Below are 17,959 nucleotides of genomic sequence, written 5' to 3' on the forward strand. Positions count from 1 at the left end.
CAACCTTAATACATTTACCATATTTTCTGTGCAGTATGATTGCATAATATTGCATGAAAAACTTACAAATGCAGCGCTATTTTGTATTACAGTGTCTACTGAGAAGTAATAAATTAAAAGAAAATCCAAAATAGTGCAAACACTATTAGGATCTTTTGCTTTTTTATTGCAGTTTTATTCAGAATATGTATTTTATTAGCTCATTTTCTGAGAGGAAAATCTACTAAGAGGTTGTATTGGACATTTGATGCAAGGTTTGTGCAGATTTCATCTTGTCAGTTTCCCAGCAGGTGTTGGGTGGAGCCATTTCTCAGACCGTCAGTTAACACACAGCCTCAACCGTCCTCTTGATATTACGTGGAACTGAAATGTCATGTACCTGGTGGGTTGTACCGCTGGTGCTTATGTATATATAGGTTATTATATTTATTGGTGTGTGTGTGCATCTGTGAGAGTGTTCAGACGTCGTTGACGGGAAAGGGCCCTTTATTATTTGTCCTTGTCACGCACATGCAGTGTTTCACCTATAGTGCAGAGATGAGATCCAGATGCTGCCACACCACTTTCCACATTCAATTACTTACTTACTTTAAAGTATTACTTTCAAATTAAAATCTCACATAAAGGTAAAAAGTATTTTTGCATTTTGAGAAACTTTCTTGCTTGACAGCTGTGTAAAACAATTTTTTGCCTGTTTTTTGTGAGCCCATTTGCTGCAAAAATATTTGGTCTTAATCACAAACAGTTCTAGAGGTAAATTATTGTTGGGAAGTAACAATAATTTAGCATTTTTAATTTTAAAGCAAAGTACATGCAAGCAATGAATGACATCATTTTAGCCACTAAAACAATAAAATTTGTTGAAAGGTTGTGAGAGATCATTGGGCTTCACAGGAAAAGCTCAAAGTATTCGTACAACATTGCTCCTAGGACATTTTTTGTTTTTTTGTTTGTTTTTTACTCTTCCTCTCACATTTGCTTATTGTTACTTGCACAGTAAAAGTGCAACATGTTAAAGCATAGGGCATTTGGTTTATCTTCTTAGATTTGGTCAAATTCCTGTGGGGGAAAAAAAAAAGCTTGAGATTTTTTTATTTTTTTATTTTTTTCCAACAGTTGCCAATTAAAGGTTTTCAGATACCTAAATGTCCCTACAAAGTCAAATATTGTGTCTGCAAATTACACATCTTCAGTGGGTTCAGTAAAATCGTTTCTCGCAACAAACGTTTTCGGTCGCGGCCTTCCAGCAGCGGGTGGTATCAGTTACAAGAGGCTAGCGCATCCTGACACAAACCTGTGCTTGCATAATACCACATTGTCAGAATGAAAGGTAAAAATTCAAATCCTGCTGCCAGTGCATTCAAAAACAATCAACTGTCACTCTACTATTCTTCATAACTGAAAGCACAGTCATAGTCACTTTGGTACTTTCTCTCTTCTTCCTCTGTCTCATCCACCACAGAAGTGGCATTACTGTCATGTCTGATGTGGTCTCTCACCTCACCATTTCTTTTCTCTGCACAGTTCTTTTCTCAAGTTTTGTCTTTATCTTCTTTTAATCAGATCATCTTTTATTTTTTTCCCTTTACAAATCCTCCCTTCTTCCATGACTTGCACTCTTCTTTCCCTCACATTTTCTTAACTTACTGATTTTCTCTGCTGTCCATGACTATTAATTTTTACGTTCTTATTTTTTTCTCTCCACCTCTTTTCCTCAGTTTTTACATTTGTTTTCTGCCTCTTCTTACTTCCAGTTTTGTAGTGTTTTCAGTTTAGTCATTTTCTCCTTTCTGTATCCAGCAGACTGTTGTCTATTAGCAGTTTAGTATTTATGATTCACCTAATTGTGTGGAACCCAACTCCAAATTATTCCCATAAAATGTACTTCTTTGCAGATTTTTTTATATATATATAACGTATCTAAGAAACTGCACCTTTAAGAGAAAAGCTGAAATATCTAAGAGCAATGCTTCTTGGAGATTCTGTCAATAGTATGTCATATAGCATGATGGTACCACAACCATGCTTGACAGTTGTGTCAATGTTGGATGGGACACCCATTAACCATCTTAATTTTTTCTTCTGTCCAAATAAAGAAATATTCTATTCTCTCTTGGTCTAACAAATATGTTTTATGCTGACAAAAATTAACTACCACCTGCAGTCAATCCACACCATTTAATTCAATTCATATTCAAAATTATTTAATTTCCTTTTGAAAATTAATATGCTGTTCCTTGGTGGATGATGCAAATATTTGCAAATATGTGAACTTCTCCCTGGAGCTATCAATGAGCCTGAGTGTCTACAATGTGAATACCTTTCCTTTCTCCTTCCAGGTGAACGGAAGCGCTATCAAGTTTTGATCCACGGCATTGAGCCGCTACTGGAAACTCCTCTGCAGTGGCTCAGCGAACACCTGAGCCATCCTGACAACTTCCTGCACATCTGTGTCGTCCCTGTGCCCACTGATTGAGGCCGTGCCTCTGCACCTTGTCATCCCAAGACTCATCAGCCAATCACCTGCCAGCTGGATAACCTCAGACATGGTAGAACTTCATTGTGGAAACTTGGAGCAAACAGACATTAAAGGAGAAGGATCATATTATTAATCACGGATATGAACAAGATCTCCTTTATTTGGTTACATTTCTATCTGGTCACTGCTACTACTACTCCTCTCTCAGAAATTTCACAAAGGATGAAAGGAACTTTTCTTGTTCGAGGAGCATCTCTTTAAGACACAGGTGTCAAACTCCAGTCCTGGAGGGCCACTGACCTGCAACTTTTAGATGTGCCTCTGCTGCACCACACCTGAGAAGAATAATTAGGTCATTGGCAGGGCCCTGGAGAACTTATCTGCACAATAAGGAGGTAATTAAGCCTTTCCATTCCAGTGTTTTATACTTGTGGCGCTGCAGGACAGCGGCCCTTGAGGACTGGAGTTTGACAGCCCTGATTTAAGAGAAGAGATTGCTTCTTTTTTTTTTTCTTCCTGTTTTTCTGTTTCATATAGTCTCCAAATAATCAAATATATACACTGGAGGTGAACATTTTTTAAATTTCCATTTCCCTTCTTATTTAAAAGACTGTCTTCAAGACAGGGATGCTGTTCTGGGCATTGAGGGGGAGGATGTGGTGTCAGGTTCTGCTGAAGTTGCCTTAGTTATTTACCGTCATGCATCATGACTTGGATGGTGTTGATGAGTTTACATCACAGTCTGAAAGTCACCTTTTTAAGAATACTAATAACACTGTAATATTTCACCAAAATAAAAATATAACCTTGACCAGTGATTGGATCTGGAAGTTTAACAGCATTCACAGGAATTTGGTTGCACCAAACTCTTCCTGCAACTGCTGAGTTCAACATCTAATTCTGAGCTATGTGAAGATGCAACAAAATAACAAAAAAAACATCTAAATTGTTATTGTTACGGTTATGCTAATGCTATAGCATTGTTCCTAACTTAACATTAAGATGTTGATTTAACTTTTAAAAATATATTAATTTTTACTTCATGTTCAGCTGCAAATTTGAAATTTATACAATTTATTCATTATTAAACCAAAAGGTTAAGCTAAATCTGATTTGTGTTTTACCATGTCTACAAAGATGCAAGGAGATGGAACATTTTCACATGGTGTCATCAGTCGTCAAGTGGTTAATGAGCTTCAATGATTATGTTTGGAGGTCTCTGGGAAAACAATCCTCACATCTTAAATTGCAGGTGGTGATTTCTCGCCATCAGTACAACGTTCAGCTTGGTTTTATAGTCTGTTTCGTGAGACTTGGCCCAAACCTCTTCGATCCACAGCCAAGCTTAAATGGGCATCTGGTTTTGTTAAAACTTAAAGAGCTGAGTGTGAATGATGAGACTGTTAGCTTTAGGTGGACAACTTTCTGGGACCATTTAATGCACATGTTTTATTTAACATATTTAGGTTGTAGACACACAACTATATCAATATCAAACAAGATGCTCAAGCCAGTGGTTTAGTCCACCAAACACTTTGCATCCTAGAAAAACATGATGAAAATCAAACAGTTTTTATTGCTCATACAAGTTTTACCTAAATACTTCAGGCTTGGATTGCTGAACAGCTTTTCAATCTCAGACATTTATAGAGACACAAACATGGATACCTTTATGTATTAAATGTAGCATTTAGCTTTACATATTGTGTAGACAGAAAGCAATTTGATTTTGTTTCTGCCTTTTCAACTACGTACATCTTGCTCTTGAGGATCTTATTTGTAGTTCAGGATTTGTTTTTGTTTCTGTGAAATTTGCAGGTTTTTTTCTTGCCTATCTAAAATGTTCAAATACAAGAAAATGAAAAACAAAGTTGCAATTCAAGCATAGAGCAGTGCACTAGTCCTGTTGCTTTACACGGCTGCCAAATTATTTAAAACAAGGTGGCCACTGCATGTTCTTCTTCATTACAAGAAAGACAAATTTGGCTTTTTGGGCATGTTATTGATGCAAAGAATATATATACCTATGAGATGAAAACAAGAGAACATTCATCCTAAAATTGTTAAGCTAATAGTGAGGACACTAGTGAAGCAGCTGGCCCCTGAAACAAAATATCAAAAAGAATTATTGTTGTGCACAATAAGCACTTTAAAACTATATTATTATACATGCATTAATTCTATATTTTATCTTAAATCATCTAAAATTGCTTAAAGTAAATGTTCTAACATATCTAATAAATTTAATTAACGTTGTAACAGTTTACTTGGTCCCATTTTTTTCACAAGTGCTTTACAAAAACATAAACAAAGGTGAAGAAAATTACATTAACTGCAATAAATACGCTAAAGGAATAATTGTAACGTTTAAACATCACTTAGAGCGACATAAAACTACACAAAAGCTAAATTAAAACCTAGATGTAGGTAAGAAATTATTCTTAAAAAAAGCCTACTGAGCATTAATTGGAGAGCTGCATCAAGCAATGTTTTCAGTTCTTTATGAAGGTAGACAAACTTTTCTCAAATAAGAGCAATTAGATCTTGTAAAGCATTTTTGTTTTAAATATAAACACTAACATGGAAAGTTATTATTCTGAGAATGTCATAATGTTAAATTATTTCTGTGAAACAACCTGCACCTTTAAAAAGAAAAGTTCAATTACCTGCTGACTCATTTAATATAATACAATGTGAAAATGTCAAGCTTCTTTCTAAGTGTTTTTGTTTTTTCTAAAAAAGTTGCACACTTATGTTTCAGGTTCTAATCTTATTTGTGGAGATTTATTTTTTTTAATCTATTTACATAAAAAAAAAACCTTCTGGTACATCTTGAAGAGAAATATCTGTGACATTGAGGCTTAATGATTAGTGAAACATGAACTTTTATTATGATTTTAGAGAAACTTTCCCCCTGCTTTCTCTTTTTGCTTTATTCATCTTTTAAAACACATCTCCCCCTTCTCATGTGTTTTACTGCTGATACTCACCCTCCCTCTCGCTCTTCATCTCTCCTGGTTAATTGTCTGCTGGCATTCACTCGCTGCTAATGAGACCGCTAAACTGTCCAGACAGGCCTGGGGCTGCTCTGTCACTGTGTGCGCTTTCAGGGAGTCAAACTCTGCAGCGTGAGTATGTGTACATAATTACAGACATCATTTATAGCCCCCTGCAGGTGTGTGAGTGCAGTTTCAGATGTCTACACACACATAGACGCTCGTCTATTGTCACAATGCCAATCTGCTAATTTAAAGTGTATGTTGTGTGAGTGATGTCACACATCATGTCATCACTTCAGGCTTCCTCACTGCTGTTTCTGCCGCCAAGAATGATTGGACCGTGGTTTTTATGGTGTTGAGTCAAAAAGCCGCCACTCGGCGTGGGGTAACGTGTCTGTTTTTGTGTGTGAAAATGTGTTTTGTGTACTATGCAATCTGGTGCCGGAGACGTAGTGATGAACGGTCTGACACACTTTAATGGGATTTCCCGGCCCGTCATCCAACCCCCACACTGTACGGCACACCGAGGCAGGAGAGGCTCTGAAAATAAAAGCCGAGCAGGAGTGTGTTGCTTCGTGAGGGGCGGAGATGGAATGAGTTAAATTGCTTGCAGAAATTTATTTCCATCTCAATTTGAGATGCTTTAGACCTGAATCAGAACTGATGCCATCATTCCTCCTCATTCTGTCCAGATCGTCTAGACAAGTTTTGACCAAGTTTTGTTGAAAATATTTTTAAAAAGAGCTCAAAGGCTTTACCTGAAGCAGTTGTAGAAGTTTATTAGAGCCAAAACACAGTTTCACGTTCCTTGTAAGTCAACACCTGGGTTACGATCCCCCATCATGGTGGTTTCAAATGTCTGAGAGCCATTGCACACCTGAAAGTCTTAACTAAGGTTCATGGTTTTTGTTTAATTGTGAATATTTGATCCAGTTGGTTTGTACTTCCCACAAGAAAGTGATACTCGTACTGTCACTAATGCCATAGCTATTTTGGGGAAAAAATTACCTTAATTTCAACGTCATTTGGCCGGTCACAATAAAAAATGTTGCTGGATGATAAATTGATCCAGTAACTATTCCGGTAAACAATAGTAATACTGTTTTAAGACCGTTTTCAAGTAATATATTTATAATTATTTAAGTTATTTAAGTTTGGCCTCTGTAAGACCAGTAAACTATAACTTTGTAAAGAACACTTAACACAAGAACTCAAACATATTTTAAATATTCAAAGTAAATTACAACCAGAAATGGTAAAACAGAAATAAAAACCACACGCAACCAAAACCAAAAATAAATTGGTAAAGTCTCTATATTCATCATAAAAATTAAAATCATCAAGCTTATTTTAATTAATTATGTTAATTAATTCTGACAGAATTTAATTTCATCATTGTTGAGATGGTGGGGTGATAAAGCTGTGCTTCTTGGAATCCAGAAGTTGTGTGTTGTTTTTTTGTTGTTTTTTTATTATCTTCCGCCTTCCTGGAGTTATGTGCTTTGTCCCCTTGGGCAAAACACGTAATCCTGAATTGTCTACCAATCTATGCATCACTGTGTGAATGCACGTGTTTGTCAGTGTGATAGGGTAAATGTGGATCTGATGTAAAGTTCTTTGATTGGTTGGTTTGACTAGAAAAGTGCAAAATAAATTGAGTCCATTTAAAAGTCGACACAATGTGAATTGAACATATTCAGCCTCAATCTCTGAAGTTGAATAAAATGTGATTGATTCCATGGGTCGTACACACTTCCAACTAACAATAATATTTAACATTTTATTGTCTTTAGTTTATTATACCATCTCCAGCAGTTTAGAAATACAAAAAACAGGCAGGTTTACAAAACTTTTGTTGTAATTAACAACCAGTCTATTTAGATTTAAATCGTAGCCACATTTTATATCCATGCTCTCATTTTGTCCTGTCCTCCTTCTGATTTATACCTTATAAACAAAGTATGTATTTTAATTTTCCTCTATCAATGGTTAAGCAGTTTTTCGATGGAATACGGAAATAAACCATAAGGAAATACTAAGTTCTTAAACAGTTTAGTTTCATTCTATTTAGTCGTACACCTAATTTCCTCTGATACTGGTTTTTGTATCATTTGAGCCATCTTTCATGTGACAGATGTGGACCACTGATTAAACAAAAAAAAAAGATTATAAATGACATTTATCGGTCATACCATAACAATTCCTTGCTTATAAAAATGAATAAATGTAACTTGACACAGCTCAGCATAGCTTTTCACTAGACCTTTTTTTTTCTACTTTTAGCTAAATTAGCATAGTTAGTCCATACATTTAAGATTTATACTTTAAATGATCTTTTTATTCAACCTGCAAGTGTTATTCTATAGAAAATTAGATGGAGCTCTTAAAAAAAAAAGATTATATTAAGAGAGTTTAAAAATATATATATATATTTCATTTTCATTGTAATGTATCAAAAATGTATAACTTAATAAAGACTGGAAAAATATTTGTATTACAGAAACTCTTATCACTCTTACCAGCTGTTTGCACATTTTCACTGGTACTTGATGAGTTTCAAGAGTTTGAGTTTGGAAGGCCTCTTTACCATCACCCTAATCTTTAGCTCCATTCACAGATTATCAAGACATTCAGGACTTTCATCCTCTACAAAATGTTGATTTTACTTTCAATCAGGGAAGACACATTGATAGGTAGTTAAGAAACTAAGTTAATTAAAAAAATTGTCAGATTTGTTATAAACCACTCTAAATAGGTGACACTTAAGCAAAATGAAAATAAACTTAAGTAAAAAACACCCCAAAAGAAACAAAAAAAAAAAAACCTGGCAAAGATACACTGCTTCATTAATTAATTACTGTATAATTATTTTAACCCAGCCCAGCTTAACTGGGACTAATGGCTGACTCCACCCTCTTAGAATATGCTGACCATCCTTTAAAACATAATTGCCTAACTATGTAGGAAAAAAAGTTATGTAACAAATTTGAGAATATATGAATATATATACGTACCACTATTTTCTTATTTACTTTTGTACTGAGCTCTACAAGCTAACAGTTAAGAAACCAACCAAAAATTTGTTTTGCTGGTGTTTAATAACCAGTGTCTTTATTAAGCCAAACTGGAAATCCTTCCCTCTCTGTTCCAATGAATATCCAATAAAATCCAAAACAAGTTTACTGTATGGCTGATTTCCACCAGATTCCGTGAAACTAGTCTTTCTCATACACACAGTTTTACCATCAGCTCAGACCACAAACTATGTCATCTACTTCCCCTCAGTCCCCTACTGTCCTGCATAATTTGGTGAAACCACAGTCTCCTGTGCAACATCATACCTTACTTGTGAGGACCTTCATTAAGACACTGTTAAAACCGTCAAACTGTCTTAGATCTTAATCTCTTGCTTACAACGCAGAATAGGATGAAGTTATGTTTTTTCTTTTCCTCCGTTTGTCTTAATATTAACTATACAATGACATCTCAGCTCTGAAATGACTCCATTAATGTCCAAAATCTAACCGGTCCCCACAAACAAAGACAAACTGTATAACACACACGTGCACCCGCGCATGCACACACACTGTTCTGCTTTTTTTAGGAGTCTCAGGGGGCTGCTGTGCTCTGCTGTATATCAGACGGAGATCAAGAAGATCAACAGATGAGAGTGATTAGTGATAAAGGGGAAGTCATGAGTGTTTTTCTCATCCTGAGCCACACAAACACGTTACAGCGCACACTGGGACATGTGACAGATCAGAATGTCGCAGCAAACCTTACATTTCAAAACGTTAACTCTGTAAGCTGCTGTAAGAGTTAGTTGGAAATGGGGAACATCACCAAGTCCTAAACAAATTGAACCAGATCAGTTGCCCTTATGTGTCAATTTCTGATTGACCTATAGTTGTTGTTTTTCTGTCTGCATGGTTTTATTTTTGTGTGTAGTCCCTTTACGCACACTGCTGGAAAACATCAATAAATCAATCATTATCAATAAGTTTTTAGGCATGTGAACAGACATTTGGATCCAAATGACTGGAAAGCATAGATTAGTAAATTAAAAATGAGATCTAACTTGAAATGCATGTCTTCCAAGATATATGTCAAATATAGTTTAACAGTACACCCATAAATCAAAAGTAACAAAATCCTGTTATGTGGTGGTAATTTAAGCTGACAGTGCAACAGCCGATGAACGAGGTTTCTGTTAAGAAAGAATTGAGTTTCCTCAAGTTTAAGCGGTAAACACGCCGACAACCAAAAGTGTACGCGTGTGTTTCTTTGTCTCTGTATTCCTGGCAGCGTGACACACACATGCACACCCGCACACACACACACACACACACACACGCCCACACACATCTCCTCCTTTCTGTGGTTCTCTCTCTCTCAGTTGTGTCTCTGAAGACAGAGGACTGGATGTCCATTTTTTAACGAGAGCGACGGCCTTTGAAGTTCGGAATGATTCAAAGGACACGATTTACCCCGCCCCCACAAACACACACTTGAGAGTGCGCTCAGATGACGCACTGAAAGCTTGTTGTCTTGTTTGTTGGGCCTTTTATCTTTTAGACAGTTGTAATATTCTTTTTTTTATGCAAATCACATAATTGCTCCTCCACTTTTGTTTTCAATTCATTTCCTCTTGACTCTCTTAAGAGGAACTATTCCTTATCATTTTTGTTTTCATTTAATGGTATTCAATCCAACCCAACCAGTAATGGTGACTTCCAAGTTACCAGCATTTGCGTGACAACCTGTAACATCCTATGAATGCAACAGTTAAGGAAGTGTTGAAGGATAAACTGATGACAGTGATTTAAGAAGTCCTCTTATATCAATATTTAGATTTTATTTTAGAGTTCAATGTACTGGTAGATTTTTTTTTATGTTTAACTCTGTAGTAAGTTTTTAATTACTCTTAAAACAAACGAGATATTTCTACACCTTCACATAAAAATATTACATTTTCTTTCTCCATGTTCTTCCAGTATAAATTTCTACCTCATTTACAGCTTAACAAAAACAGCAAGAACTACAAATTAGTTGCTAGTTATTTTTATTTTGCAGAGCCATTATGTCCAGAGAAAAACAACTATTCATCTTTAGTTATTTAAAATGAATCTGTTTTATATTCCTATAAACCATTGTTTTTTTTTTTTTTCCCACAAGTCAAATCTGTCACAGTTGAGTACTTTTTACTCAACTGTGACAGCAGCTTTTAGTCTTTTCACAAAACATTCCTCTCCGTATTATTAGTTTTAGCAACAACAGCAGAGGGAGCAAAGGAAGGGATTCAGTCCGTGTTGACCATGCTTCCAAATATTAAATTGACATTAATAGTCCCCTCGTTTAGCTTGGCACTGCTCTCTTTGGAAAATTGTTGTTTACGGCACAGACAATGTTAACATTTATAACGTAGAACTGATGCATTACATTCATCACAGGCAAACGTTAGCAACTGGGTAAAATTTCAACACAGTCCACGCCTCCAGGAAGAAATTGTTTCTCAGCAGTCGAGAGCCCAGACCCAAATAGTGTTTAACCACGCTTGGTCTGTGGGCTTCTGGATGGAAAAAGATCAAGCATTTTTGTTTTGATTTGCTCATCATCCTAAAACAAAATAACAAATAACTTATTTTCATTGGTCTTATTTAAATTATCCTGGAATTTTAAAATACAATACATTCTATTCCTATTAGGATCCCATATGACAAAACCTTCAGTGTCTTGTTTTTGTTTCTTACAAAAAGCTTGCAACACAAACCTTTTGTGTTGTGATGTGCGTTGAGTTTTACTGACGACTACAGAAGTGCAGTTTTCAATTTCCTTGATTCCAAGGTTGCATGGTTGCATGCAAAACAATTAACAACCTCAAAAATATGCAAAACAGCAGACACTGGAATCTGAGTTCTAAAACTTTCACATGTCTGTTGCTGCATTTCTGTTGAGAAAAAAAACACTCACTGCCATGAGGTCAAAGTAGTCTGAGAAAACAACCAAAAAACTTTTCCCTGGAAATGCTGTCTCCTTTCAGCAGTCATTTGTTTACACACACACACACGCATGCACGCCTACGTACACGCACACACACACACACACACGCACACACACACACACACACACACACACACACACACACACACACACACACCAACCTGTTATTAACCCTGTCGCCCTCTAATAGGCAGGTGGTGAAGAGACGGAGACGGACAGACCCACAGAGAATATGACAGGAGGATGTGGCTGATGGGGGCAGCCAAGCCATTACACTTTGATCTCTGCCTTTCCGATACCAACACACACACACTCTCAGACACCATTAATAAGCAGTGTGTGTCGCTTTCCGCTCATAGCCTTCGGGTCGGGACATCAGGTTTGCTACCCAAGCATGCGTGTGTTTGTGTGTTGATGTGTGGCTCCTGAATGTCTGGTATAGTTTGTCACAAACTGGACAAGCGTTAAAGCTGTGTTCAAATTAATATTTCCCTGTCTCTATGAGACTCAAACTTTCCCACTGTAAAATGCAACTCTCCCAGGGACAATTAATAAAAGCAAGTGTTGCAAAAAACAAATAAAACTTGATCTGTCTGATACAGATCAATTTTGCAAACAAGCATAACTCTTGGCTGTCTTTTCTTTCTGAAATGTTCTCCCCCCCATTTATACTCCACCCTCTCTTCTACTTCTTCATGCTAGAAATATTGCTTGACCTGTTCCTTCTCAAATCTACAAGATTCTCCTTTTGTTTTTTACCATTCAAGATGAAATGATTGTTCCCACACCATGCCACAAAGCTTCTTGACCATCTTTGATATGACTGCATAGTTTTCTCGGTATTTCTCCAGATGATAGGGGTCTGTTTTGTATTAGATGTAGTTCATTAATTCTGTTATAACAAATAGTTTATCTCTTATTTTTCCTACTCTGAGAAAGTTGGGGGGGAAAATATACATAATAAAATTATGCAATTTTGAAATTTCATGGTAATGTCATGGTGTCCCTTTTTTGTTTTATATCTACTTTTTATTTATTTATTTTTGTTATGGGTAATTTTGTGTGGTTTCTTCATCCATTTCCTGGTCAAGGAGGCTATTTTGATGTTGCATGGGATTTTGTGTTGCATGGGATTTTGTGTTGCGAGACAGGCCGAGTAAGGACTTTCTGAGAAGTGGACTTGGTAGTAACGACCTCTGAAGCAAACATTCATGGTTTGACGAGGACAACAGAGAAAATCTCACTTCTATTTTTTGGCTGTACTTGTTTAGAATCGACTCTGTATCATTTTAAGTTGTAGTGTTTAAAATGATCTGCAGTCACCATGACAAGATCTTTGCCACTAGGTTTGTCAAGGTGTTCACCGGTGTAATAGAAAAAAGATTGGAACTTAGTGTTAAGAAAATGGAAACACTTTAAGGGGAAGTTTCATGATTATTGGATTCTGAGGGCTTATCCACTGATGTTGAAAACGGAAATATATATATAAATATATAGAGTCCAGCTATTTGTCCATATTAATATACGTAGCATAAACCTGGATATGTTCAGTAGTGAGCTGTCTGGCTTCAACAGTCAGTGATGATGTTACACTAACCGTTAATTCAGTTTTCAGTGAGTTGTCCGTCATCATTAAAATGTGGATTTGTGGGCAAGCGATCATCTTCAAATCCCATCAAACCCTCCAGGGTATCCATAGCTTTCCGGTAACCTTATAAAACACTTCATCGCTGAGCGGCTCAGATGCGTGTGAGTGGATCTGAATGTGTGGATGGTGTACAGGAAGAGAATCTGGCTGTTTGCGGTTTCAAGAAGAATTGAAGAAGACAGAGGCTCCACATGTGGGAGATTCAGGAAGAGTCGGCGGGCTCCTTTCTGCTGAGTCACTTCGTCAACCCTCTGCACATGTTCGACAGCCTGAGACGCTGATCTTTAATGAGATGTCTGGCCTGCTACAGACAGACAAAGATGGAAAACATAAAGCCAAACTGCAGTGTGGAATCCGAAATGGTCCAGAGCGAGAAACAAGTCGGATTATTGAAGCTGCCATGATTTCAGCTGAGAAAAATAAAAGAGCTGAATCATGTTCTTCTTTGTGTTCGCATAAAAATGGGATAAATGAATTTAAAAGCAGAAAATAATTTGAAGCCATAGGATCTTAGTTTTCCTGTTTATTGTTTTGGTGTGGTGCTTGATTCACATCCATCTCCCAGGCATTTTATATATGTATATAAAAAAAAACTACGCAGTTAGTTGCATGTGCATCTAATCTTGTCTGCATGGTTGTTCATTAAAACTTTTTCTGATAATTAAGACACATCAGAATTATGTTATAAAAACTAAAGGTGTGATTAAAGTAAGAAGTCTGATTCTGATAGGAAGGTAGGAGCCACTTTTTTTTAGAATACATTTTGTATAAAATACATAAAATGGCATACCAAAAATTCTCTTCAGATTACCATTTTTTGTAGCCTTATTATTTTTTTTTCAAATATGTGAATGATGCCTAGCTTCCCACTTAAAATAAGTTAAATTCAAGTCAGAATCCTGGCTGAGAGCTCTCAAAAACATTTAAATATCTTCCAGACAGGAAAAACTTAAAACCTAGTCCTAAATGCATGGCTTTAAATGTATATAAAATTAAACTGAGATGACACAAGTAAAACTTGAGACCACGCAGAAACGTTTTGCATTTAATTAGACTGTGTGGGCATTGTGTGTTTAATATACATGTATACAGAGTGTATATGTTGAAAGGCTGCTGCAATGTGTATTGACTTAATAACTTGTGGTTTGGAAGAACCACATCAGCTATCATTCACTCACTTCCTGCGGCATACAGGGGCTTCTGTGATGTGGCAAAATTAAGAGCCTGTCAGCCTCCAACTCATTTCCAGCTTGGGAGCTGATGACAGCGTTTTACCTTTTCACAAAGCTCCCATTTCAAGCAGAGGTGTGCCGAGTATCCAAAAACTGTAATCAAGTAAGAGTAGCTTATTTCAACTTATTTCTACTCCTCCAAAAGCAAAATGTGACTGTCCAAGAAATTACCAGAGTGTAAAAGTATTTGGTAAAAAGGCTACTTGAGTAGAAACTGATCAAAACATTTATTTACATGTTACATCATCATACAGACCAAAATATGAAGTGATGTGGAAGCCTTCCCATTTCAAAGACAAAAATGAAACTCTTTCAAAATTATCAATATAATCATAGTAGCAATATTTCATAATAAACATACAAGTTAAAAGGACAGTGTAGTAAACATTTCATTTACAAAGTTACTCAAATAAATTTAACTTAGTACTCAACTCTGTTTTTAATAATGATACATGTTGCTGTGAAAAAGAAACTTATGTAATGAGAGTGTTGTTATTCATCTATTTTCCATTCAGGCTCAAAACCTTCCATACTAAAGAACCATATTTTGTTCTCACAGTGGATTACTCTCTACAGTAACAACAAACACAACAATCAGACTTAATCCTACTATGTATAAACCAGCCAAGGTAAATTCTGCTAACATGGCAGTATTGTAGAAACATTTAAGCCCACCAAAGCATTGCATCACAGCATGCAGTGTCTTGCTAGTGTAACTTTCAGACCGCTGCAGTAGAACTGGGTGTCTGGAGAAAGTCAAATCTTATAGTTTAAACACATGCTGTAAAAGTCAACAGTGAGGTGAATAGGTGGGAGAGTTATCAGAGCTCCAGCTGTCAATCACAGTGGTTCATAAAAAGCCACGTGGAAGGTATTACAGCCTTTTCTAAACCTCAAGATTTTATTAGTTGCAACCTGAGTCTGTTTGAGACTCGGAGTGCAAAAGTAAATTTGGTAAAAAGGCTACTCGAGTAGAAACTGATCAAAGCATTTGTAATTTAAATATTACATCATCATACAGACCAATTTTATTAAAGTTATGTGGAAACCTTCCCATTTCAAAGACAAACATGAAACTCATTCAAAATGATCAATATAATCATAGTATATATGATTATGTGTACTATAAATAGGCAAATGAGTGAGTTCTTTCATGTTCCCTTATATACACTAGAAAAGCACATATTGTTTAATTAGTGAATGGGTTTATACCCCTTGAACTGCAGCCATATCCAATAAATTTGAATATTACTGAAAACCTTCCGTATTTTAAGTAACTTGGTTCACTAAGTGAAAAGTATTATACATTAATTGATGTTTAAACCTTTTATTATTTTAAATGATAAGAAGAAATCTTTGGCTCCATGCATTTTCTTCTGCAGCTACTGTACTATTATCATAGGTTTACTGCCTATTCTTTTTATTTTCAGATAATGAATTTAATTTTAACATCAGATTAATTGTTTTGTAATCTAACCCTTCTTTAAATTTTTCCACAACTTTATCCATTATGCTTTTAGTTCTCTAGTGTACTCCAAAAAACAACTGTATTTGTTATAAAATTATATTGCACACAAATAAATTCAGTTTATTATTTAGATACTCTTATGAATGCAAATGTTCACAACACTTTTTCGGTTTTACTGGTAAAAGCGTTGAAAACTGTATCCTTTTCCTTCCATTTCATAATTATGTACCACTTTGTGTTTGTCTGTCATGTCAAATCCCAATAAAATACCATTAATTTGTAGCTGAAACAAGGAAACATTTGAAAAGTTCAAGGATTACAGATACTCTTGCATGACTTTAGGTTTTGTTGCTCTCTAGTTGACTGCTGAGTCAATGAGTTGTGGTGTAGAGGAGTCTGAGAGCAACAATGACAGGTTATCCATGATGTATGAATCACATGAATCACTGGCTTGGATTGATTATTGGAGAATTTGAAGTAGGACTGGCTATGCTAACCTCATAACAAGATTATAGCCTCAACATATCTACACTGAGCTGCCACACTCCAATAATGTAATGTGATGCAAGAAATTGTTGTCCGTTCAATGTCCTTCTACGATCTTGAGATTAGTAATTCATAATCTGCTCCAGTAAATACAGAGTGATGATCAAAACTATGCACACAAGTACGTGCAAGGGTCCCAATTGAATACTTTTTATGGTGCACTTAATATAAAGTTCTGGCTTCATATTTACATCTCAAAAAACTTTAGCCTTCTGAGCCTTGGTGCAATCAACTCACAAAGATCAAAGAAGAAATTAATTTGGGCATTTGTCAAATTTCTTATTTTCACCAGGGTGACCTCTTTCACAGGTCACCTTACTGAGAGAGATCTTGATTTTATTTCTGTTTAAATAAATATTTTTGAAATATATATACGAGCAGAGAGACCACCATTTAAAAATGGTTTTGGGCTTCCCTCCTCTGCAGCAAGGTTGACACTGATGGTAGAGGTTCGTAAATCTCTCTTTTATATTGGGAAATTCCCAAAAATGTCAGAAAACATCCTGGTGCAGATGTGATACCAATTGTGCAAAGCAGCAGGGAAAGTCCTACTTCACAATAACAGAGCATCACATGTTGACCGTCACATTTGAAATAATTTTGATGTAATCCAGGCACATTTTAACTGTCATGAAGATCTTTCAGACTTTCAGACTTGATCTTTCAGATCAACTGGGTGCTAGTAGACGTAGCTTCAAGCGCAGCTTTGAGTTTTCAAATTTCTTGAAGAAACTGATTTCATAACAAGATGTTGACATACAACATGTGTGTCAACCTCTGACACACAAGAGAGATGATCTCTGACTGGAGAAGCATCATAACCAGACGGAATATCCATTGTTTGCATCTTTCATTATGTTTTGATGCATATTAAGGTATATTTGATGTTTGGTATTTTAAAAAGGCAGCTACAAGCATTCTCTTGAGCGGTCTTATGTATTCAGTTGTAGTCTCTAACCCCATCCAGTCCTCAGCATCTACTGTACACATTTACCTACTATTTGGTATTTTTTCTTATGTTATGTTATGTCCTGTTACTTTATCAATAACATCTAAAAGTGGAATTATATGATAATAATCAGCAACAGGCTGATGTCAATTTGAGACTTTAACTTTCAAGAAAAGTTACTAATATATCCTCTAAGGATGTGGTGATTTTTGATCTGATGATATTGCTGATTTAATTATAGTGTTGTACTCACCTTATGCCGAAAATTAGGACTGATGGAGCTATGCATTTAATATGCTCACAAAAACATTGTGTTGCTTTTGGAAAATAGGCAAAAGATCAAATAAAATAAATTATTGTCCAACAGCTTTTTCCATTTTAACTAAAGACAAAAGAGAGAAAAACACCAAAAAAGAACAAGATTAATGTATTTATAAGAAATATGGACCTAATTCTTTCATGTCTGCTTTCAATCATCTGGATCTCATTTATGGTGAATGCTTTTAATGAAGTACAGAGGGTGACACCTTCCATAATTGTAACTTTAACAGAACACATCCAGAAGAAATATTTACTGCATATCGTTAGGCAGCAACACCAACGGAGTCTTTGACTTCCTGTCAGAAAGATTTGGAGAC

The 17,959-nt window shown here is 35.8% G+C and overlaps 1 protein-coding gene across 5 annotated transcripts in view; it reads left to right on the forward strand.

Moving 5' to 3' along the window:
- atg5 (ATG5 autophagy related 5 homolog (S. cerevisiae)) overlaps positions 1-7,153 on the forward strand; it is a 37,143-nt gene extending 29,990 nt beyond the window's left edge. For all 5 annotated transcript variants that reach the window (XM_044116594.1, XM_044116592.1, XM_044116591.1 and 2 more), the window contains one exon: positions 2,340-7,153. In XM_044116594.1, the coding sequence (XP_043972529.1) occupies positions 2,340-2,476 (137 nt within the window). In that variant the 3' untranslated portion in view covers positions 2,477-7,153. The remainder of the gene's footprint in view (positions 1-2,339) is intronic.
- The last annotated feature ends 10,806 nt before the right edge of the window (positions 7,154-17,959 follow it).

This window comes from Gambusia affinis, linkage group LG05 (assembly GCF_019740435.1).
Source record: "Gambusia affinis linkage group LG05, SWU_Gaff_1.0, whole genome shotgun sequence".
In the NCBI taxonomy this organism is placed as follows: domain Eukaryota; kingdom Metazoa; phylum Chordata; class Actinopteri; order Cyprinodontiformes; family Poeciliidae; genus Gambusia; species Gambusia affinis.